Genomic DNA, 25,186 nt, shown 5'->3' with positions numbered 1-25,186 from the left:
CACTCTTCACACCACTTCAAGGTTAATCTTTCCTTTATACAAATCTGATCCTGTCAGTCTATTGTTGGAAACCCTTAACCTGCTTTCTCCTCAGTATAAAGAAAGGGGCTTCCTCCTCTCCAAATTTAGCCCAGATTCCGGAGTCTGTCATTCAAAGTCCCCCAAAATTCTACTATCCTATGGTAGCCATCTTGGGTTAAATAAAAGTAGTCTTCAAGAGTCTGAAGGGTCCATATACGGAAGAGGGATTAGAACTGAACTGTCTGATTTCAGAGAGTAGAATTAGGAATGATAAGGTGGAAGGTTCAGAGAGACAGATTTGGGCTCAATCTATGGGAAAAATTCATAATAATTAGCACTATCCAAGATGGAATTGGGCTTCCTTGAGAGGTAGTAGAATCCCTATCATGGAATGTCTTCAGATGAAGGCAAACCACTTGTCAGAGATGTTGGTAGAGATGTGGAACATTGCCTCTAGATGGCCTTTGAGGTCTTCTCCTATTCTAAGATTTTTTAATCTTATCTCAGATTCTTCTCTCAACTCCAGTTATTCTGTGGTTCCTTGAAACTAGACTACTTCCTGTCCAACACACACTACTTAGCCTTTCCCAACTCCATGCCTCATCTCATGCCATTTCCTAGTTCTTGGATGCTTTCTCCCCAAACTTTACCTTCCAATTATCCTACTAGTCATTCATGATCCATTTCAACTTTCAACTCAGTCTGAAACAAGCCTTCTTCATTTGAAACAACTCAGTAGTCAAGGTAGTACTGTGTACTTCCTATATGTACCTTTCAGATTCTTTTTTTTTTTAATTAGGAGCAACATGGAACAATAGATAGGTTATTGGGCTTAGGGTAAAGAATAGATGGATTCATATTCTGAGTCAATTTGGTTGGGTCACCCTGGGCAAACTACTTAGCTGGTTTTCCTATCTATAGAATGGATGTTGGAATTGATGGTGTCAAAGTCCTCTTCTGGATTTGAATTGGTGATCCTATAATTACAGTTAATTGGGAATTCATCATCTATTTTACATTTGATTGTAAATTCATTGAGCTCAGGGGCAGTTTCTTATTGGTTTTTATGTTTCCTTTATACCTAATACAGTGCTCTAGACATAGCAAGTCTAATAAATATTTGTTGAATTAAATTAGATTTAAAGCCAGGGGTTTATTTTTATTTTAGCCAGGCACTTGAAAGATTGAACAAGTCAACAAGCATTAAGTGCCTACTATGTAGATATACTGTGGTAAGTGTTGGGGCGTAGAGAAAAAACAAATATGCCCCTGCTTTCCAAGTAGTTGCTTATAGTCATTAGATAGTGGGGGGAGGCCAAGTGAAAAATAACTACGTACAAATGATATAAACAGGAGAAAATGGAGATAATCATAGTGGGTAGGCACTAGCATTAAGGGGGATCAGAAAAGGCTCCTAGTAGAAGGTAAGATTTTAGCTGGGATTTGAAGGAAGTCAAGGAAGACAGGACATGGCAATAAGGAAGGAGAGAATTCCAAGCCAGTAAATGTACAGTATCCCATTTGAAGAACAGCAGAGACCAGTGCCACAGGACTATAAGCAAATAGGTGTAAGGTATAAGACTAATGGAAGAGTAGGAAAGGGTCAGGTCATGAAGGGCTTTAGAAAAGTTTATATTTGATCCTGGAGGAAATCAGGGACCATTGAAGTAGGGTGGTGATATGATTCACTTGTGCTTGATCAATTTGGCAGCTGAGTGGAGTTGACTTAGCCATTGTGTCTTCAGGTAGAGTGATTTCTTAGTTGGCACATTTTAAACACTTGGTACTTTGAATACTTAGGCTACATTAATTTTCCTTATGGTGCAGGCTTGACCACATAATGGCATCATTTGGGATATTGTGGTTCTAAGCTGGGCAAGCTGTCTCCTCTTCTGCATTTGCTCTATAGATGCTCCTGTTGACAGGAATTCACCCTCTCTCTGGAATGACCGTGGAGATGTCATTGGGGATAATGATATTATTTCCTTCTTTGTCCAACCACAGTTATCTCTAGCCTTGCTATTCATTTTGGCTTTTGTTGGTGGTAGACAACATAGCAGATTCACCATAATGTTTTAACCTGTTCTGGGGCCATTGATTTTAGGGAGCCAATACATCTCCCTACTTAGAAAATCTTTTAATTTCCTAAGTTATCAATGGGGTTACTTCAGTTGGGTTATTAAATATTTAGGCACAGTCTATAGGCAGTTTAATTTGAAATAAAAACCCTATCAAGTATATAGCTTATGCCTCTGTGCAGTATTGCATTCCCTAGCACTGTCTTGAGAAGCTGTATGGTTTATGACGAAGGAGTTGTTCTTGCGCCAGCCAAGCAAATTGCCACATATCTTGGGATGCAGAACCCGATCCATTTTTACTGAGTTAACTTTAAGGTTTCCAAGGACATCATCCTATTTGGGATTTTAAAAGTTCTGCAAATTTAAATGCAAAACATAGCTTAAGATATCTATTCTTTCCTTGCTTTTTAATTATGACCTGAGAATTTAATTTCATTTTTAGATTCAGTTCAAAGAAGCCCACATCACTTAAAATCTGTCTTTCCTCATTCAGACACAGGAAAATCAGTGTTTTCTTGGTGGGAACTTGCCATTTGGTTAATTTCCACTTCACTATTGTGGTCATGATGGTGCTGTCCTACTGATGAATTTCTGGGTATGCATTTTCCCTCCTTTGCTCTCAGAAACATGTTGTGATAATTAAATAGTTCATTTGCTAATATTCTAATTTGAAGAGTCCAACACCTGCAAGACAGAAACTATGAGTATCTCTTCAGGAGTCAGGAGAGCTGAACTCAGCAGTTCCCCACATGTGGATGTTACCCGTATTCTAATTCCTTGCTATAGCCTCTTTCAGCAGAGAACAGGGTTTTTTCATTTCTCTAGTACATCAGGGAACCAACGTTGTAGACTACACAGAAGCTTCCTATAAAGTTTTTCATTGATTTAAAAATAGAGAATTTTTTTAAAAGCCCTCTTGTTCTTCTTACCAATCTCTTGTAATTTCTGTTCAACAGTATCTTAGCTCGTGACTGTTTTTAGTTAGCTTCCCTTGCCTTTCATTTTCCTCTAAAATGAATCAAAAGCATTTTTATTGCAAAATTATTTGGAATATTTTACCATTAGGTTGCCAATGCTTTGCTTCTTTGAAAAGCAAATTTTGGCCGAAACCTCTGCTTGCTTTTGCTCTAAAAGCTCTGTGTGTTTATGGGGGGCAGGGGTGGGAAAGGAGGGGGTCTATGCTTAAACAAAAAAGGATGATTAGGCTTTATCTTCACTGGCAGCCTGGTGACTTAAAACATTTAATGTATCTATATACATGTAAGAAAATACCAGAGAGTAACTTAGGCATTGGGGAAAATCTGGCTCAACATTTTCAACAGGACGACGTGTGAGTTTACAAAAGGTCCACTTCCCATCCCCGTTTCCAAATAATAAAAGAGAATGAAATTATTATGTAACGTAAATCAGACCACTCGGTGGAAAGATTAAAGTGATACAAACCAAAGCCGGCTCATAATAAATGTGAACATTTTCAAATGAAATTCAGTTATTCGGCTAATTTAAAATACCATTGAAGTGAGATGAATCTTTTTAAATATTTTATCACTGAGTTATTATAGCGTTCCTTCTACAGATATTACTACATCACCATCTAATTACTGATAAAATATACCAGAATTAAAAGAAAACCTAGCAACCCAGAAATCTTACCATATACAAACTTGGGTTAATTTGTGAGATAACATCATGCTACTTGAGAAAATTTTCTAAAACCTCTGTGTCTGGAGAGATTATATAGTCATGAAAGCTGTGATTTCTTGACATTTTGTGTTCAAATTCATTAAATGGAATTGTCTAAAATCTTTGAACAAAACATTTGATCAGTAAAGTGCTTTCTATTTTTTTAAACATTTCTATTTGCTGTGCTTTATCATAGTTTCCAAACTATGAAACTCTACCACTTTTTTTTTTTAACACTGACTACATGTGAAAAATTAACTCTGGTTGTATTATTTCAAACTATTCCTTTTATTAGCAACAGTTGTGTAGTACTGTCAAGGAGAATTTAAGAAATTAAAGGACCCAATTTGGGAAGCAGGCACATCTGTTTTACTTTGCAGTTTAAACATTTCATTATTGTTTTATTTCGCCGTATATGAATTCACAACTATCCTCTAACTGAAAACTAAAGAAAAAACACATGTTGGTAAATCTGATTTCTGCATATTTTTTCTTTCAAGGGAAGTCTCCTCCCTCAGCTGTCTGCCAATAAGTAATAAATGCATTTGGCAAAAAGTTTATTTAAGTTGGCTTTATTAAGCTAACAAAATGCAAAAATCAAGAAAGGGACAGGCAGAAAAATGTGTTCCTTTGAAGTCAATAAAAATCCATCTCCTTAATCCTTTATTTAAAAAAAAAATCCTGACAATGGTGATTTTTCTTGATTGATTTACTGAGGACCTTGAATTAAGCAATTTGAATTGTATAGGTATCTTTCCTTGCCAAAGCCCTTCCTATAATATTAACAACAATGACAACAACAACATTACACAGAAATGTGGTTCTTTCTTTGCTAGTTTCATGACAAAAGTTCATATGTGTGCAAGTGTTCACATCTCTTTATGAATGTTGTCTATAGCTAACTAGTTAGCTCTATCAACATTGATACAGCTTTGTAAAACAGGTTTTTCATTTCTATCTACTTCTTAGAGAGGCAGCATGGTGTAGTAGATATTGGTCTGGCCTTGGAGTCAAGACTTGCTGCTGATACATGCTAACTGTGGGACGAAGGGCAGCCACTTGACTTCTCATTGCCTCAGGCAACTCTCTAAATTACATATGAGTTACCAATTTAATCTGCAGAAGAGAAGGGAGCTGCCATACTGGGAGTTTTCTATGTCGGTAACAATGTCACATTTTGCCCCTTTCCCCTGCTCTTCCCTCTCCAAATCACAGATCTATGCTTGAATCCAAACCAGAAGCAAAGTACTAAATGAAGATGTCCACAGAAGCCTTCCTCTTCTGGAGGGGTACTTGAAACTCAGGACTCCTAACTCTTACTGAAGACCATGCTTCTTTCCTTAGAGATTTTCACCCATATCCCTCAATGATCTTTATGAGTACCATTTCTACTTGTGGGGAAAAAAATCCAGGACTCTATCTTAATATCTCTTTATCCATATCCTGACAATATATCTACTGAAGCTATGTGAATGCAAGCTCCCTGAGGGTGGGAACTTGTGGTTTTGTCTTTGTAAACCCTCCCCCCCCCTTGCCCCATCCTAACATAGTACCTTTTATATGGTAGGTGCTTAGTAAATTGAATTGAATTTATATTCAGGATGATTATTGATCACATGCAAATATCAATGTATATCAACATTTGAAGAAGTAAAGGAAAAACTTAAAAAAAATCATAATCTCTTCCCCCAAGTTTTTCAAAAGCAGGAAAACACTGCACTTCCAGTTCAAAATACATGCAATGAGATTCCTTACCTAAACTAAAGAGCACCAAGAATTTCAGACACACAAACTCTCGTAGATCAAACTGCAGAGAACGGAGCTTGGCCACCAGTTCCTGGGCATGGCTCATCAGGTTGTTGAGGGTGGCTCCAGCTTGCGATGCAATTACGGAATAATCCACCTGCAAAAGGGGATCACATTGGAATGTTATGAGAATCAGAAAGGGACAAACTAAGTGCCAAAGAAAACAATTTCAGCAAATGGAAGCAAAAACACCAATGTTTTTCCATAGAATGAGTTTGATTCCATGGACTACAATTATACATTGTACCTGGCCCTTCTGAAGTATCAATTTTATTCTAGAAACGGCAAGCAATTATATAAATATATGTGTATATAGACATATTTCTATATACATATAGATACATATTTATGCATGTAAAGATATAGATGTTTCTATATAGACATAGATCTACATATACATATATCTATATATTTATACACATATAGATATGTGTCTACATAGACATCTATCTATATAGATGTATACCTATATACAAGTATGTATATTTGTACTATCCATCCAAAAATTCTTAGAAACAATGGTTAAATATTATTGTCAAACAAGGAGAGAAAATATTTTTAATGTAATTTTTTGGAGATATTCCATGTTTATTATGAAAAAAAGAACAAAATCCATAAAATTGTGTAAAACAATCAAAGTGATATTTTTGCAGGGTGATGCTTTTGTAGTTTTCTCCCAAGATAGTAATGACCTTACTTTTAAGAAATGTTTTTCTGTGCCTTGAAAAAGCTTCCTCGATTCATTAGAAAAGAAAAAAAATCTGTGAGGCACCAATTTTATATTATTCATGGGAACATTGGAGCTTCAATTTATAATAATAAGTTAAGATGTTTGGATGGATGTCAAGAACAGTATTGGCCTTACTGCTCGATTATACCATAATGGGAAAGCCCAGTTGGTACCTGAATCTCCCATCCTCCTCCTCTTGGAGAGCTCTCAGGCAACGGGCTACTCTTTCAGGTGCATTTAATATTTGCAGCAGCAGCAAATTTGTCTGGGAGGCAAGTCCTCATCTGCCACTCACCAAGAGCAGACTGTATTAAATTTTTATATTTATTGACATTTCATTACCATAATTGACTGCTCTTGGTTCTCTTGTAGAAGGCACAGGGCTGCCTCCTAAGCAGGAGAACTGGTCCCTTGAGTAGGATTTGCAATTAAAAACAAGGCAGAATGGATTTTTTTTTATTGTGTAAATATGATGAGTTGAATTTTCAGCTTTAACTAGAGAATACCGAGTGTACAAGAAACCTTTTTCAAGAGTGAGAAAAATTATGAGTCAGTGGAAAGATGACCCCCAAAGGTGTCAATCAGTTTATATAAAGTCAACTGTGCATGAAAAAGCCTCAGTTAATGTCGACTCTGGCAAGGCTTTCCCATTAAGCACGTTGCTGTCCTTTCTACTTTCTACTTGTAGGTGGGCTGATAGTTGTCCCTACAATTCAAATCTTCAAAGCCCTCAGAGGTACTATAACCTCTGTTTTAGAATATGGGACTGGAAAAGGGTCAGAACACTTGTGACTTGGACACCAAGCTGGAAACAGAGTGGACAAGCAGTCAGGATGTAATATGTGTGTTGCTATTACTGTTTTTGTTATTATTATTATTATTCCAGTGTTTGAGGCACCTACAGGGCTGCACCAACCAGGAAGGTCAGATCTCTGCCTGTCCTTAAATGGCAGTTAGGGATCTGGTCATCATAGTTCATACCCAGGTGAACCTTTCACTAACATGGGGTGGGAGTGGCAAGGGATGGGGGAGGGGAGAGGAACCCCAAGACATGCCTGTACTCTGGGCTTTAAATTCTATTCCAAAAAGTACATGGGCCAACTTGTTCTGCATAAAGAGAGACCAGAGTAAAAGAGATTTCCCTGGAAACACTTCCCAAACAAATTATTATTGACTAACACTGCTGTCTGAGAGCTTTCTCGGAAGAATATAGGAGATTCCTCTATCAACTGGACTTTCCCATTATGGTAGATGGAACACAGGATTAGCTAGAAATGAGGACAGTTGTTGGACCTCTACTGTCAGTTTTAACTTAAAATGAAAGAGTATACACATTAGTATTACTATATATTACAGCTTATAACTTATGAAAACTACAGCTGTGTCTTGAAGACATTAATCTAATTAATTCTGAAGCATGAGAATGGTCTTGCTTTCCTCATCATTATGAATTTAAAAAAATAACACAAAATTAAATGTTATCATCACTGTCATTTGGAAAGCATATTAGCTCTTCTTAATAAGCATGGAAATGCATAGATATGATACTTTAAAATGCATTCTAAAGTATTATAAAGTAATGCTTTCCGGCAGTGAGGGAACAGTGATAGAGTGCTGGACTTGGAGTCAGGAAGACCTGAGTTTGAATTATACCTTAGGCATGGGTTGTGTGATCCTGGGTAAGTCATTTAACATTTTTTAGCCTGTTTCCTCATATGTAAAATGAGGATAAAACAAGCTACTTCATAGGGTTGTTATGAGAATCAATAGACATAATATATGTAAAATGCTTTGCAAAACTCAAAGAGCTATGTAAATATTAGGGATAGGCACTGGAACTGATTTCATTGATATAGCATACTCCAGGATGAGGGCACTCTCTTTATCAATAGAGTCTTAGAATAGGGTTCTTGACCTGTATTTTTTGATCCTTAATTTTGTGTTATTTTTTGGACCATGAACCCCTTTGGAAATCTGGTGAAGTCTATGAACCTCTTCTCAGAATAATATTTTTAAGCACATAAAATAAAATATGTAGGATTATAAAAACAATTATATCGTAATATAGTTATTAAAATATAAAAAAAACAAGTTTATGGACCCCCAGATGAATAACCTCTAAGACTGTTACCTAGAAAACTCAGAGTTTAAGTGATTAGGACAGACATAAACCCAGGACTTGGTGGCTCCAAGGCTGTTTCTCATATAAATGTTAGTTATTTTGGCTATTGTTTTGAGCCTTATGTTTTTAAAAGGAATTGTGTGAGATTCTATACAATGGTGAATCCAAATAATTGAACTTTAAAACACAAGAAATCTCAAAATAATATAGCTGAAAAATATTTTCAAATGTTTTCTAGGGTTTAAACAGGTGTAATCAGTCAATCAAGCAGTACTTATTAACTGCCTACTATGTGCCAAATATTGTGCAAGGCACTGGGGATAGAAACATAAGAATGTAATAGTACCTGCCCTCAAAGACATTATATTCTATAGGAGGAAATAGCATGCATGCCTATCAGGAAGTATAGAATTTATGTAAAGTCAATGTTAGGTCATTTTTTGGGGGGTGGTGGTGAAGGCATCATCAGCTACAGGAAATCAGGAAAAAGCCTTACATAGGAGATGGTGTTTGAGTCAAGCTTTGAAAGAAACTAGATTTTCTGGGAGACTGAAGGTGAAGAAGCTGTGCATTCCAAGGTCTGGGGAATAGCGTATGAAAAGGTATGAAGATAGGAGAATGGTAATTAGTAAAATGTATCTCAAGAAATCAATCAATAAATCAATAACAATCTCTCTCCATATATACATATACATACATATACCACACACACATATGTATGTATTTGATGCTTATTTGGAAGAGTGGTGGCATAGTGGATAGAGTTCCCAGCCTGGAGGTAGGAAGACTCATCTTCCTGAGTTCAAATCTGGCCTTAGACACCTACTAGCAGTGTCACCCTGGGCAAGTCACTTAACCCTGTTTGCCTCAGTTTCCTCATCTATAAAATGAGCTGGAGAAGGAAATGGCAAACCACTCCAGCATCTTTGCCAAGAAAACCTCAAATGGAGTCACAAAGAGATGGGCAGAACTAAAATAACTGAACAATAACAATGTACTTTCGAAATGGCTGTGATAACACAAAATCATAGAATTTGAGGCTTGGTAAAACTCTCAATGGCCATCTCGTCCAATTTAGTTGTAATTAAAAAAAGTTATAGATACAAAGAAAACATGTCTATTCACAAACTTCTCAGTATATCTGAGACACAGATTTTTTAAAAAATTACAAACATAATTAAATTTTCTTTGTTTGGACTCTGAGAGTTTTTGCTCATTTCCAGGGCAGTTGGCCTTGTCTTTCATGTACTTAGTAAAATTAATTGATTGCTTAGAAATGCTCTTTTTGTCACGGCAGTGTAGAAAGATATTGAAGAAACATTTTAAATTGCTGTCCCTTTCAAATAAATTTCCATCATTGGGAATAAGAAAGTCACTTTAGCTAAATCATCTTTTATTCTGAGGAGTGAAATTTTGATGACTTGTACATTCTCCAATGTCCATCACTTCAACATGATACACAATAATAGAAAATAATGAATAAGTTGTCAGTAAATCTTTCCCTTAGGATGGATGTAAGTTGTTAATTAGCTAAAATATTCAAACATTAAAACTGATAACAAAGTACTATACAGTATTTGCATTGTAGCTGAGATAATGTATTTTGTTAAACATTTGTAAAGCTTAATGCCTATACATGTTTAGGTTACTATTATTATTATTATACAATCTTTTTGATGGAGTTTAGATAGAAATGATCCAAGTTCAAGCAGCTCTCCTGCTATTGTTATCATGATCATTAACAATAATAGTTATTTAGGAAAAGAAGCCACCCCATCTGGAGAGAAAGGAATTATTATTTGAGGAACCTCGATATATTGATTCTGATTATATCATGTTCACTATTGTAGAATTCATAAAATTTAGGGGCGGCTAGGTGGCACAATGAGTAGAGAGCTGGCCGGGGAGTCAGGAGGACCTGAGTTCAAATCTGGCCTCATACACTTAACACACACACACAAACTAGCCATGTGACCTTGGGCAAGTCACTTAACCCCAATTGCCCTCCAAAAAGCAAAAGAAAAAAAAAGTCATAAATTTTTTTTCAGGAAGGGACTTTAGATTATCATAAGGGAATTTAGATTATCATAATTTAAGACATTTTATGTGTTTGATCCTCTGCTATGGTTACTTTAACAGAAAATTCTGTGAGGAAAAAGATCGTTCTCTTACTGTTGTTGGAAATGTGTGTTTTTTCACTAGATGTGTATTTTTCATTCATTCACTCTTTAAGGTTTTATTCAGTACCTACTATGAGTCAAAAAGGTCATGAGGTTGCAAAGACCAAAAAAGAAAGAAAGAAAAAGCAAGTCTCTGTCATCATGGAGATCGCATTCTGTTAGAACATCTTTCCATTATAAAAGTTCAGTGATAGATTTTTGGACAACCATTCATCTAGTGGTGAAGGTGCCATCACCAAATGTGCCATCAAAAAGAATTGGAGCTGGGCGGGGGGGGGGGGAGTTGGAAGTTGTTCACTGCTTAAGCTCAACACAAACTGCTCTGGAACTGAGCTGAGTTCAGGAGCTGTCCTTTGAACAAGGAGGAATGTAGTGGGAGGTCCAAAAAGTGAGCTTTGAATGAGGGAAAGAAGGTAGCCTTATCTTGTCTATTAGAAGAGATGAAGTAATAGAGACAAGACTCTAGGAATGGTGAAGGTTACCAAGAAGCATCATGTTTTGACAACCCTGGGGGCAGGACACTCAATCAACCAATCAATAGTTATTAAACACCTACTATGTGCCAGACACTGTCATAGGCACTGGATATGCTAAGACAAAAATAGAAGAGTTCCTGCCCCCATTTAGCTTATATTCTACTAGGGAGACAAAACAAAGATAAATGTGTACAAATTTCTACAGAAATGAATTAAAAGGGAAGAGAAGAGAAGAATGTTAGAAATTGGAAGGACTTCAAGAAAGACTTCATGAAGAAGATGGTGCTTGGACTGTTTTGGAACCAACGAGGGCTTATAAGAGGTGGAAGTGAGGAGGAAGCAAATTCCACTCATAGGGAAATGTCTAAGCAAACAAAGGCCGAGAGATGGAGTATGATATGTGAGGAGTAGCAAGGACAGTTTGGCTGGACTATAGAGCGTGGGAAAGGGAGTAATATTTAACAAGGTTGGAAAAGTAGTTTGGGGCCAGAATACGAGTTGTTTGATTAGTTTAAAGGTATACTGGGGAACTATTCAATTATTGTCATTTTTATTAACAGTAATAATTATTTTGAAGAAGAAGTCATCTCTAGGATGGGAGTTCAGTGGGAGGGAAGAAAAAAGAAAATTACATGATAACTTTATTATATATTTAAAAGGAATAGTGAAATATAGAATAGATTTACAGTTTCATGTACAATCACCTATTTCCCCCCCTATTCTACTATGTTATGAAAATGCTTGGTTTATTTCTTAAGTTCAGAATAAAATTACTAATATTTTTCAAAAAGAAAAGGAAGTCACTTCATTTGGAGAGAAAGAAATTATTTGGGTGTAATCTGATTATCAATTCTGGTTTGAGTAGAGAATAACACAGTCAGACTTTTGTTTTAGGAAAACCATTTTATCAACTATGAGGAGGAGGATTTGAAGAGATTGGAAGTGGTGTGATCAATTAAGAGGCTACTACAGTAGTCTAGACTAGAAGTGCTAAGGGCTCAAAATGGGCTGGTGGCCATGTGAGGGAAGGGGAAAGAAGCAAGAAAGATAATCGAGGTAGAAATGACAAAATTTGACAATCAAATGGATATATGAGATTGAGGGAGGTTGAGGAGCCAAGGATAATGCTGAAACTGCAAAGTTTGGTGGTGGTACACTTGACAGAAATAGGAAAGTTGGGAAGAAGAGTGGGTTTGGGGAATTCAAGATAATGAGTTCTGTTTTAAACATAATGAGTTTGTTCCTGGAAAAAACAATGCATCCACCATACTTAGCTGTGGTGTCAACCTGAATAATCCCAGACTGGGATCTTGGATAGAGCTATTGGACTAACAGCCAAACCAGCCAGGACTGGGATAAGGAATGGGAAGAGGAACTGTACATTATCCAAACCATTCTTTGGGTAGACTTTCAATAGGAAAAGAAATCTTGTGCTCTGTAAATTCTTCTTTTCTATGCTTTTATATCTTGCATTTTGTTTTTCCCTAGTAAGTTCCTTTTCAAAGATTCCAAATTTGTTTTAGCTGAGATACGAAAAAGGGAAATGATCTATAACTAGAATATAATTTTGGTGTTCAAGGTCCAACTATGGTGGCAACAGCCCTCCCAGCCCTTCAAGTGGAAGAGGTAGAGAGAGGTGAAGACCCATGAAAGTAGGACAGGACGTTGATGAACAATTCCTTTCAGGGCCAAGAGGATGAGAAGACAGGGAGAGTGGTTCCCTTACAATTTTGTTTCTAACTTTAGGTCAAAAGGAGATAAATATATCTTCAAATTATTATATTGTATAGCTCTGATAGTATCCTAGGGAAAATATACTGGGATAACATCAACATGACAATTTTTAAATAAAGTACTTTAAATCTGACTATTTAGAGAATTTAAAGAGAAAAAACCATAAAGTCAATTCATTTAACTTTGCTTTCTACAAGTTCCAAACTTTTGGACTGTAAGAATTTCCCACTTCTCTAGGAAGTCATGGAATTACAGCATTTAGGTTTAGAGCAAGGATGAACAAAAAAGAAAATGTTTATTAAGTACTTATGATATTCTAATAACTCTAAAGTGATTTTTAAAGATGACTTAGTGTTACCCTTTCACTTCTCAAATGAGAAAACTGAGGCTCAGAGGTGGTAAGGGATCTGCCCAAGGTCACACAGATATTAAATGTTAGAGGTGGGATTTGAACTTACAGTAGCTCCTTTGACTCCAGGTACATTCTACATCTTTATCCCATGGAAGAAGCAGCATTGTTTAATTTTTAGAGTCAGAAGTCTTCTGTAAAAACTGGCTATCAGTCACTTTGGGGGCAGGCACTTAACAGGTTTAAACTCTGATTTCCGCATCTCTGAAATGATGGGATTGAGCTGGATGAACCATATGGTCCTTCCCAACTTGGAGTTCTCTGATACCTAGTCCAGCACAGGGTGTGGTAACTTTAAGTCACTAGGTGAAAGGCTGAACATTTTCTCTATAGTATTCCAGTTTCACTTCTCATCTCAACCATAAGGGTTGTGGGCATAGTTGTTTAAGGTAATCATCTTTGATGCTGCCTCAAGTCCTGGGATCACAAGATCATGGGTTTAGAGATGGAGGAGACTCTAGAAGTCATTTAGTCCAATGTCTTTATTTTACAGGTGAGGCACCTGAGGCCCAGAGGGGTTTAATGATTTGCCCTGGGTCAGACAGGTCTTTAGCGGCAGATAGCATTGGAGGTTCCCTCTGTGACAATGCCTTTTATGTGACCCAATTCATTAACAATGGTGCAAAGATTCACTGTTACTGTTCTAGCTTGGCTAACCCATAAAATATTAGCCTCAGGCATACACAGTAAAAACACATTTTTGTTTAGATCATGGCAAAAGAAGATGACTTTTTATAAGGCTGATTTATTGCATATGGTCTTCATAGTTGGTAGCTTTCCTCAGCCTCAAATGGGGATAATATATGCCTTTCTACTTTGGTTAAGACACAACAATTTTATTTATCGAGGAATGACCTTGGAGCAGCTCATAGGAAGGGAACAAAGATCTGGTTTCATATTAGCATTAGAACATTCTGTAAAAGGAATGGGAAGCCAGAATCTCATCTTGTGAAGCCTGAAGTTGGTATTTCTTTTTGAATTACATATCAAATGAGAACCTGACCTTATGGTTTATCTTGACTTTATTTTCTTACCAAGACTACATGAATTGTGTTCGAGCTGAAGAATACATTAAGAATTGCTAAGGGGGAAGCTAGGTGACGCAGTGAATAAAGCACCAACTTTGAAGTCAGGAGGACCTGGGTTTGGATCCAGCCTAAGACACTTAACACAAAAAATAGCCATGTGACCTTGGGCAAGTCACTTAACCCCAATTGCTCTCCGAAAAGAAAAAAGATAAAAGAAAAAAAGAATTGCTAAGTATCAAAAGACAAATTTAGGATCCCTTGGATGTGCCTAGAAATGTTTAAAGAGCCTTGGAAAAAAAAGAGCCTTTGTTCTTAGTACATGTCTCTCCACTAAGATCTTCCTGGGATGGCTCATTGTGGTGCAGTGATGATTCTGGGTACCCATAATTCTCCAAGGTCATGGAAGTGAAGCACAAGTTATGACTGGTTCTTCTTCATGGTAGCACATGCCTTTGAGTCCATAGCTAAGGCTCTGGAAGGTCTTATCAAGCTAGAAAACTTTGGGGAATACTTGTGATAGACTGATTACTTACTAAGAGCTAGTCAGCTAAATGCAGAGAGGCTCTTCTCTAGAAAGTTGGCCACTGACTGATGATTTTTTAAAAATAATCACAGCTAACATTTATATAGCCTTTTAAGGTTCACAAAGTACTGTACATGTTATTTTATCCTAACAATGACCCTAGGAGGTAGGTGTTATCATTAATCCCATTTTACAGATGAGGAAACTGAAGCAAATAGAGGTTAAGTGACTTGCCTAGAGTTATATAGCTAGTAAGCATGTGGGGCTAGATTTGACTTCAGGTTTTTCTGGGCTTCAGGTCCAGTGCTCAATCTATTGTATCTCCTAACTGTCTGAAAGATTTATACATGAGGCCTCTCCTGATTCTCCCAGCTGCTAATGTCTTCCCTCAAAAAAGTATTCTGTACTTATGCATTTATTTGTATCTATATTTAATATACTTAAATATGTACCTATTGTCTCCCTCTATAGTAAGAGTTCTCAGCTTGGGATCTGTGAACTATGGATGGATTAAAAAAAAGTTTTCTGAGAAAGGGTCCCTGTAGGCTTCAAGAAAGGGGAAGAACTCCTGCCCTATAGAATGCAAGCTCCTTGAGGACAAGGACTGGTTCTTTTTTCATCTTTCTATCCCCAGGATCTAGCACAGTGCCTAGGGACATAGTAAGTACTCAAGAAAGATGCTTGTTGATTGACTGAGGAAGCATCCAGAATTGTAAATTCATGTCATCACTAGTAATTAATATGAAGTTCATGTTCTCAAGAAAGTTAAAAAGAACTTCCCCCTTATTCTAGAAGTTATTAGAGATCATGTGGAAAAGTATTATAAAAAACTTGATACACAGAAATGTATAGCTTACTGTCTATTCATTTTAATATAGGCTGATATAAAGAGCTGGATTTCATTAATATTTTTTCTCTGTCTTAAAGAGAAGAACAAACAGAATGTTACTTAATATTGCTCTATGAAGGATACACAAAACTTCCCTGAAATCTCTCTCTGATTCTGGTGTGGAAAGCGATGTAGATGGAAAATAGTCTTTCTTTTTTTTTTTTTTTAACATTATTGCAGTATAAAGGAAGATGTAGGTAAAGTGATTTTATCCAAGAAAAGGAGTGAGGTGGGCAATGATTGCCTGAGATGCCCTAAGTCAAAATGTGTAATCACTGAAGATTTCCAGGCATACACAGTGTCAGGCTGTATCACCAAGGTGATATTCACAGCACTGACGGCAACTATGAATATGCTGGTGTAATTCTCAACTACAAAATATAACAGACTCTCCAAATATAAGACAGAAGCAAAACTTTTATTCAGACACCAGAAAGCCAGATCCCAACACCAGGAAACCGAATTCATCACAGCAACAAAGAAATCTATACACAATAACACTTGAGAGAGCAACACCATCCCAAAGAGTTCCCACAAACACTTACAAGACTAGCTATCTCCTTGCCTGCATCCTCTCTCTCCCACTGTACTAACTGCTTTGACTCCCAGCTTCCTGTGTGCTCTGCTCTACCCTTTAGCAAACTCCTCCCACAATAGGCTCCATGTGATTAAATATGGCCTATTAAGGGGCAGAGAAGATCTCAAAATTCCCATTAGTATTACACAGGTCTAGTTCTCTGCTGAGAATAGATGTACAGTGTTCTGTTTGTGAGTAAAAGTACATCCTTATAGAAGGTAACTAATCTGGTCTCTCTTTTTCTTATTTTGCTTAATCATAACAATAGCTGCTATTTTCATAGGACTTTAAGGTTTGCAAAGCACTTTTGCATATGAGTTCATCAGATGCTCGCTGCGAGGTAGGTGCTATTATTATCTCCATTTTACAGTTGAGGAAACTGAGGCAAATAAGCTAAGTTATTTGCCCACATCTAGTAAATGTCTGAGGCAGAATTTGAACTCGGATCTGGTCTTCCAGGCTCCAAGTTCAGCATTTTTTTCCATGGTACCACCTCACTGCCTATTCAATAATAATACTAGTATCAGCTCAGATCTGTAAAGCATTCTAAGGTTTTCCCAATGGTTAAATATAAGAACACCTTTGCTGTCCCAGTTTCACAATACAAATATATCAGTTTCTAGAAAATTACGGGATGATTTGGAGACATGATTAGAGATGATTGGGTTCAATGTCAGCAGACCTAGGATTAAGCCCTGTCTTTGTGAGTCATTAGTTGTATGACTTGGAGTCAGAGCACTTGGTCTCAAAGCCTGTCTCTAATGCTTATTACCTGCTTGAGCTGGAACAAATCACTTCAGCTGGTTTGGCCTCAGTTTCCTCATCTAAAAAATGATGAAATTAGACCAGACAGCCTCAGAAATTCCTTTGAGTTCCAGTTCTATGATTCTATGCTCAAATCATTTGACCTAAGACTATTGCATTGGGCAGCTGGGTGGCACAGTGGTATATAGTGCTGGACCAGGAGTCAGGAAGATTCATTTTCCTGAGTTCAAATCTGACCTCAGATACTTATTAGCTGTGTGTCCCTGGGCAAGTCACTTCATTCTGTTTGCTTCAGTTTCCTCATCTGTGAAATGAGCTGGAGAAGGAAATGGTGAGTGACTCCAGCGTCTTTGCCAAGAAAATCCCAAATGGGATCATGAAGAATTGGTCACAACTGAAAACAACAAGACTATTGCATCATTTGTAAAATAGTGCTTGTATGATCTCCCTCACAGATAAAGACTGAGGCCCAAATGAGGTGATATAACAAAATGTTTGGTAACTAGAAAACATGATGTAAAGGCAAACTTGTTATTTTGAGTTAACAACAAGCTACTTCAGCTGAAATTGAAATATCCGAGATGGAAATTTTCCCAAATCAATTCAACACAATATTTTTTCAGCACCTAGTATGGTGTGAACTGACTTGATCCAAGGGGGATAAACTTGGCCCAATGTGTGGAAGTCACAATGAGGTAAACAGGTGTGGCATAATGATAAATTTCCTATAACAATTAGGTCTGCCCCCAAGGGGAATGGGCTTCTTTGGCAAGTAGAGGTTAGATGATCATTTGTCAAAGCATATTGTAATGTGGACTCTTATTTGAGTGTGGGTTGGACCAGATAGACACTGAGGACTCTTCTGATTCTCATATTCACTGATTCTATGTAAAATATATTCAACATTGTATCAGGGGCATACAGGGGAGATAGAACATACATCCACGACTTGAAATAACTCTGATTTTAGGCAAGAAAGGGAATTGATGTTCATGATAGTTTTATTTTTGGCACTTTTGCCTTTAGTACTTGGGGAAAGAGTAGATACAGAGGCAGAGAAGAAAGGTTTGGGTCAAATTATTTTACCCAACACAGTTCACCCAGGAAAATGAGTAATCTATTTAATAATTTCCCTAAGTAACCTAAATAGTGTCTAATCTCAATTAGTTATCACTGTGATGCCATTGGACACTCAGTTAACAACAAGAAGTAAGAAGTTTTGTTGGGCAAATATGTCCTTACCTAGTGTATGATCTAACTATTTGGTGGTGTTATTTACCCCAGAAAAATATGTGAAAATTGCTTATTATCTTCTTTTAAGGACAAAGTATCAGGGTAGCTGGGCTGACTTAGCAGTGGAATAAAAAAAATCTGGTAGCCCAATGGGAAATCACTGAAGTTTTGTTTTGAGTTTGAGAACTGAGTGTAGCCTATGGTATGGTTTGATTCCATAACTAGACAATATGGGAACCTGAAATAATTTACAATTAATTGCTAACATTTATATAGCACTTTAAGGTTTAAGTAACAGAGTGAAATCCATTCTTTACTCTTGGTTTTGAAATTTAGACAGATGAAAAGTGCACTCATGCAACTTTATTTTCTTTCCAAATGGTAATTTCCTTTGCTGAGGAGCAGCACTTAGTGCTGAAATAAAATGAGAAAAACAGAATATTTCTAAAGAATGGGAATGGGAGTGCTTTAAGAGAGATTGATAAGAAGTCCATTTTTATTTCTGAAATTCAAACTGGAATGAAATCAAATTAATTTGTTTGCTGAGTTTGCTCTCCTAGTGCTGCTTCCGGTTTAGATGGTCCTATGTGCAGTAATTAGACTCTTAGGTTGGGGACCTTTTGCCAAAGAATTGAATCCTGGAACTCAATGCAATTTCTTTCAGTTCAACAAGCCTTTAACCAGTGCCCTATTGAGTACAGGTGTTAGATTCCAGGGATACAAACACACAAAAGAATAAACAAATTTCCTGCCCTCATGGAGGTTACATTCTACTGTGGGATGCCACATGTAAGGCGATAAGTGAATACAAGAAATTTGAGGAAGGAGAAAACACTAACAATTAGGAAGAGCAGGAAAGATTTCATGGAGGAGATGTCCTTGAAGAAAGCAGAGGTTTCTATAAAATGGAGTGGAGTTGGGGATGCCTGGTTCAGGGAACACTAAGTGGACCAGTTTGGCTAAATTATAGATTATGTGAGGGGAACATTAGAAAATAAGCCTTCCAAGGCAGAGATTAGAGCCAGATTCCAAAAGGCTCTAAATGCCAAGCTGAGAATTTTGTATTTAATTGCAGAGGTAAGAGGGAGTCATTGAAACTTCTTGAGCTATAGATTTCGACTTTGAGATTATTTTCGTAGTTGGTTAGAGGATGGAATGGAGAGAAAATATTTGAGGCAGAGAGCTTAATTAAGTGGTTATTAGTATAGATGGGAGGTGACAAGAGCCTGAACTAGTCTATGATGTTGTGAATGAAGAGAAGGGGATGGATATAGAAAACTGACAGAGTGGAGATTGACTTGACAGTACTGGTTGAACTGGTGGATATGGGTATTGGGAGTTGAACTGATTGACTATGCTGGTGAGGTGAATGAAAGGAAATAGCTAAGGACCACCCAGAGTGCAAATCTAGATAACTGGAAGGATGGTGATGCACCAAAAGAAGTAGAGAGATCTGGGTGAGGAGCTGGTTGGGATATTTGAAAGGAAAGAAGATAACGAGTTCTGTTTAAGTTTTGCTGACTTTGGGATGTCAATGCCACATTCAGGCAGAGGTTTCTAGGAGGTAGCTAGTTTTATAGGACTGGTGATCAGGAGAGAAAATAGGGCTGGATATATAGATTTGGGAACTCAGGAGGAAGAGAGAGAAAAGAAAAGGGCCCAAGACAAAGTCTGTGAATTGAGACTTGTTGACTGATTGATTAGGGGATGGTGGATGGATGATGATATAGCAAAAGAGACAAAAGAAACTAGATGACAGATGGCAGGGTTGGGGGGAGCCAGGAGAGAGTATTAGCATGAAAGCTGAATTTGAAGAAGATATATCTTGAGTTGAATGTTGAGGAGGAATGGGTGGTCAGTAGTGTCAAAAGCTGCAAAGAGGTCAATTCAGGATTGAGGGAAGGAATAATCTTTAATTAAGAACCTGCTAAGCACTGTGCTTAGCACTTTACAAATATTTCATTTGATCTGAGAAAAGGTCATTGGAGTTAGTAATTAAGACATGGTTGGTAACTTTAGAGAGAGCATTTGTAGCCAAACCGTAGAGTTGGAAGCTAGATTACATGTGACTGAAATATGATTATGAGGTGAGAAAGTGGAAGCAATATGTCTAGATTTATTTTTCTACGAGTTTGGCTCAGAAAGGGAGGAAAAATAATGCAGTAATTGGCATGATCCAGTGCCTTTTAAAAATGGGGCAGATCTAAGTATGTTTGTAGGCATAAAGGAAGGACTAGTAGATAAGACATTGAAGATAAGAAAGTGGATGTGGAGTTTGAATGGACTTGGAGAGGGTGGGGAGGAGATGGTAGAAAAGGCAAGCTCTTGGAGGAGAAGGTGCAAAACAGAGACTCAGAAAGCATGTCAGATACACTGGGGATTTAAAACAATATTCAGACAACCAGATTTACGAAAGATGCTAAAACAAGGCCTGAAGAATACCTTTTAAACTGTCTGATATTAAATTTGTTAGTGTAGGGAAAACAAATATTGTCTAGTGCTCTAATTATTAATTCAGGAAAATTTTGATCTCTGTATCATAATGCAGGTAATATGGAGGACTGTCTCTTATGTTCTAAAATATACTGTGTTGGTTACCAGCACATAAGCATTTGTTATCTGGAAGCATTGTATCAGAATGGTTAAGGGGAGAATATAACTACAGAATAAGCCAATGTACTAAAAAAGGTGCAAGATCAAAAGGGATACACTGGAATAAAATAAATAGTCTTTTGCACTTTCATTTCAATACTCCAACCAGTAATAGAATATAGCATCTACTAGCTTGAGTCATACATGAAATTATAATTTCACAAAGTCATGGAGTTGCAGGCAGCTGGGTGGTGCAATGGGTAGGGTCACAAAGACTAGAGTTCCAATCTGGCCTTCAACACTTACTAGCTATGTGACCCTGAACAAGTCACTTAATCACCAACTGCCTCAGTTCCCCTCCTTTGTAATATGGGGATAATAATAGCACCTACTTCCCAGCATTGTTGTGAAGTTAAAATGAGACATTTGTAAGGTATTTTGTAAACCTTAAAGTGTTAAATAAGCGATAAGTATGAATTAGCTTGTCAGCATAGGAAGTATATAAATTTTATTCTAAGAATTTTATTGTTAGTTCCATTTCAAATAGATCAAGAAGTATGAAAGGCTTTCAATCTTATTTACTACTAATTCCTAACTTGAACCTTGAGCACTGGTCAGGTCAGTCTTCTGGCTTCATGGCCATGCCTATCTGCCCATCTGCCACCATTCTTTCTATCTAGATTGCCCTTCCTGTTCTCCCCTGCCTTTCCAATATCCATTTTTTTCAGGGACCACTTCGAGGCTGACCTTCCCCCTAGAGTCTTCCCTGAACAGTGGCTCCAGATGACCTCTCTCCTCTCAATTCCATTTCTATTTATAACCAAATTCTCATAATTTTGCACTTTTTAATTGAATGATGAAGGAAAAGTATAGTTAAGAGCACCATCAAAGAAATACTGCATGCTCAAGAAGGAAAACTGACTGCTCAGGTGGCAGGAGTAAGGGCTAAGCAATGTGTCTCACTTATCTCCTCAGAATGGCCAAAGCACTCGAGGGGGTCCCCAGCACATTGGGAGAACTCTTTGTGGTGAAGTTTTGAGAGGACATGGACAAAAGGTGCCCAGGATGGGAAGGAAAAGATGAGTCTCAATCTATATTACTGGGAGGAATGCCCACACCAGTGAGATCCCAGATCCCAGATCCATTTAAATATTGTTTCTACAGTGAGACTGTTATTTTCCCAACACCAGGGACCATCACATCACATTTTTCTGTTTCTCCCAAAGCATCTCCCATAGGGCAGGGCTCACAATAAGTGCTCAACAAATATATGTTGATAGATCGGTTTCCTTCCTTCAATTGGGAAGCTGTTCCACAAGGTAAGAGTCACCGGCGTATCTGGTACCTACACTTGGCTCATTTCCCTTTTTCAGATTTCTGCTAGATTGCATCAGAGAACCTTTGGTATGTTCCATGTGGTGGATGGGAAAGGGACCAGCTGCACACAATTTTAAGGGCCAGAGTTTCCTACGAGAAAGATAACCTTAAAGAATTGCTCAATAAGAATATTATTTGATTTTCCCCTTCTCCTCTCTTTGGGTTATTGCTGTTGTGGCTGAGTCATTTTTTCAATTGTGTCTGACTTTCCATGACCCCATTTGGGGTTTTCTTGGCACAGATACTGGAGTGGTTTGCCATTTCCTTCTCTAGATCATTTGACAGATGAGGAAGCTGAGGCAAACAGGGTTAAGTGACTTGCCCAGGGTCACACAGTTGGTAAGTGTCTGAGGCTGGATTTGAACTCAGGAAGATGAGTCTTCTTGACTCCAGGCCCAGCACCACATCTGCTGCACCACCTAGCAGCCCCTTTGGTTTACACTCCCTTCCATTACAGTGAACCTGAAATACATCTGGATGTATGAAGAGAAAGACAATCCATCTCCACATAAATACAGCCAGGAATGGTTTAAATATAGGGCACCTGGCTACCCCTGCATATACTTAATTTGCTCCTTTCTGGAAAGTGTTCCAAAGGGACTATGTTACTTGACCTAAGCACTGCTGGCTTATCATGACACCTTTTCTGAGAATTGGCCTCAATTTTCCTCATTCATTCTCTCCCTCATTTGATTAATATTTACTGTCCCCTTTCTTCTGATCTATGATTCATAATACTTGCATTGCAAAGCTCAAAGTGCTATGCAAATGGGAATTATTATTGTTAGTATTATTATTAAAGAAACTTAATTATATTGAAAAGACTGTTTAAAATTGAGGAAACCCATGTATCTAAGTTTATGTCTATCTGAAGTGAAAAAAGAACTATTTTAATAATCACATATCTGCTTTACTTAAATGTTGGTTTCTGAATTATGATTCTTCCTCTATCATTTCCTTGCAGTTTCTAAGATATTCCCCCTACTCCAAAACTTTTAGTTGTTTCCTATTGCTTTTAGGATGGAATGCAAATTCCTTAGCATGGCATTCAAGGCCATCCATGATCTGACTCCTACCTACCTTCATAGCAGGGTTCTTTTAAACATTTTAAAAAATTTATTAAAATTTTAATTTATGGGATAAAACAAATTTTCCATAACATGGTATAATAAAAAAGATGATTGCATATAAAACTGCAAATCTATTATGTACAAGTTGCTAATCCTTTTGGATATATAATAAAATTATCTAAATTTCCTTTTTTTCTTCCATAACCTTGTGTGTATGTGACTGCCTTTTGGCAGTCAGTCTATGAACGCCTTTTCAAAGTAATGTTTTTAAATGTATAAAATAAAATACATAGGATTACAAAGGAAACCAATTATATTGAAATATATTTATCAAAATATTTTAAAAAAGCAATTTAGGGGCGGCTAGGTGGCTCAGTGAGTAAAGCGCCAGCCCTGGAGTCAGGAGGACCCGAGTTTGGTTCCATCCTCAGACACTAAGCACCCACACAAAAAAACTAGCTGTGTAACCTTGGGCAAGTTACTTAACCCCAATTGCCTTCCAAAAGGCAAAAAAAAGCAATCTAGCAGGCTCTGGCTAGGAAGTCCTGCTTTTATACCCTTATTGCATTTCATTCCCCTTCATGTACTCATTAGTAATTCTGTGTTACTAGCATTTGCTTTAACTTAGTACTCCAACTTTGACCATTGTGTATTTACACAAGCCATCCACCACAGCTGGAGTGTATGTGTTCTTCATTCGTACCTTTAGGAAGTCTCCTCTTCCTTTAAGGCTTATCTCAGGTGCCATCTGTCCCATGAAGCTTTTCCTGATTCCCCCAACTGCTAGTGCTTGTTTCCTTTTGAGATTGTGGTGTATTATATAGATTTCTATGTATATCAGATAATAGATTGAGAGCTGCAAAAGACCTTGGACGTCATTTTGTCCAACCTCTACATTTTGCAGTTAAAAAAAAAAAACCTGAGACTCAGAGGTGAAATGCTTAGCTCAGAGGCAGTAAATGGCAGTTTCAAATTCAGGTCCTCGGCCTAAATTCAGCAATTTTTTTCCTGGTGCTTAATAAATATATGCCGAATTAATCTGGATCTTGAGAACTAGCAATAGGACCCTCTCCACTTTCCTGCTATGGCTATCAACCATGCTTTCCTAAATGGCATGCTGGGAAGCGTCCTGACCCATTGGCACAATGTGGTCACAAGCTGGCACAAGAACATTCTTCTTTGTTTTTTGCTTTTTGGAGGGCATTTGGGGTTAAGTGACTTGTCCAAGGTCACATGGCTAGTTTTTGTGTTAAGCGTCTGAGGCCAGATTTGAACTCAGGTCCTCCTGACTCCAGGGCCGGTGCTCTATTCACTGCACCACCTAACCACCCCAAGAACATTCTTCTTGCAAAAGTGAGGCCTCAAAGAGGAAGATTTCTGCAAGCTTTTCTGTACTTACTGGGTCCTAAGGCTGTAACAAGCAAGAATGCAAGTCCACTCTGAGACTCAGAAGCACAGTCCTAGAGTTCACTTTTAATTTTGGCTTTAACCATCTTTCTGACTCTGACTCTACCCCAGGAACTAGATAGGGGGACCTTTCACTTTATCTTGCCAAGAGTCTAGCTTGTAACTCACTTTCTGGACACCAGCTCCAAGTCAATCCATATCCTACAAGGACCACTCACTCACTCCTTTTCAGGTTCTTGTTAGTTGCTAAATGTCAGTTCCTTAAGGGCAGAGATCCTTTTGCTACCTTGTATTTGTATTCCCAATGCTTAGCTTGTTCTTTCTTTTCTTTCTTTTCCTTCCTCCCTCCCTCCCCCTCTACCTCCCTCCCTCCCTCCCCCTCTACCTCCCTTCCTTCCTCTCCTTCCCTCCCTCCCTCCTTCCTTCCTTCCTTCCTTCCTTCCTTCCTTCCTTCCTTCCTTCCTTCCTTCCTTCCTTCCTCCTCCT

At 37.7% G+C, this 25,186-nt stretch overlaps 1 protein-coding gene across 3 annotated transcripts in view; it reads right to left on the bottom strand.

Annotated features, from left to right (window-relative positions):
* Positions 1-25,186, bottom strand: part of NR5A2 (nuclear receptor subfamily 5 group A member 2) — a 167,740-nt gene that overhangs the window by 65,998 nt on the left and 76,556 nt on the right. For all 3 annotated transcript variants that reach the window (XM_069074503.1, XM_069074504.1, XM_069074505.1), the window contains exon 6: positions 5,538-5,685. In XM_069074503.1, the coding sequence (XP_068930604.1) occupies positions 5,538-5,685 (148 nt within the window). The remainder of the gene's footprint in view (positions 1-5,537; positions 5,686-25,186) is intronic.

The sequence above is a fragment of the Petaurus breviceps genome, unplaced genomic scaffold, assembly GCF_028583685.1.
Source record: "Petaurus breviceps papuanus isolate PSGF00001 unplaced genomic scaffold, PetGlider_PUasm1.0 90895, whole genome shotgun sequence".
Taxonomy (NCBI): domain Eukaryota; kingdom Metazoa; phylum Chordata; class Mammalia; order Diprotodontia; family Petauridae; genus Petaurus; species Petaurus breviceps.
This window is presented reverse-complemented; position numbering and strand designations above follow the sequence as displayed.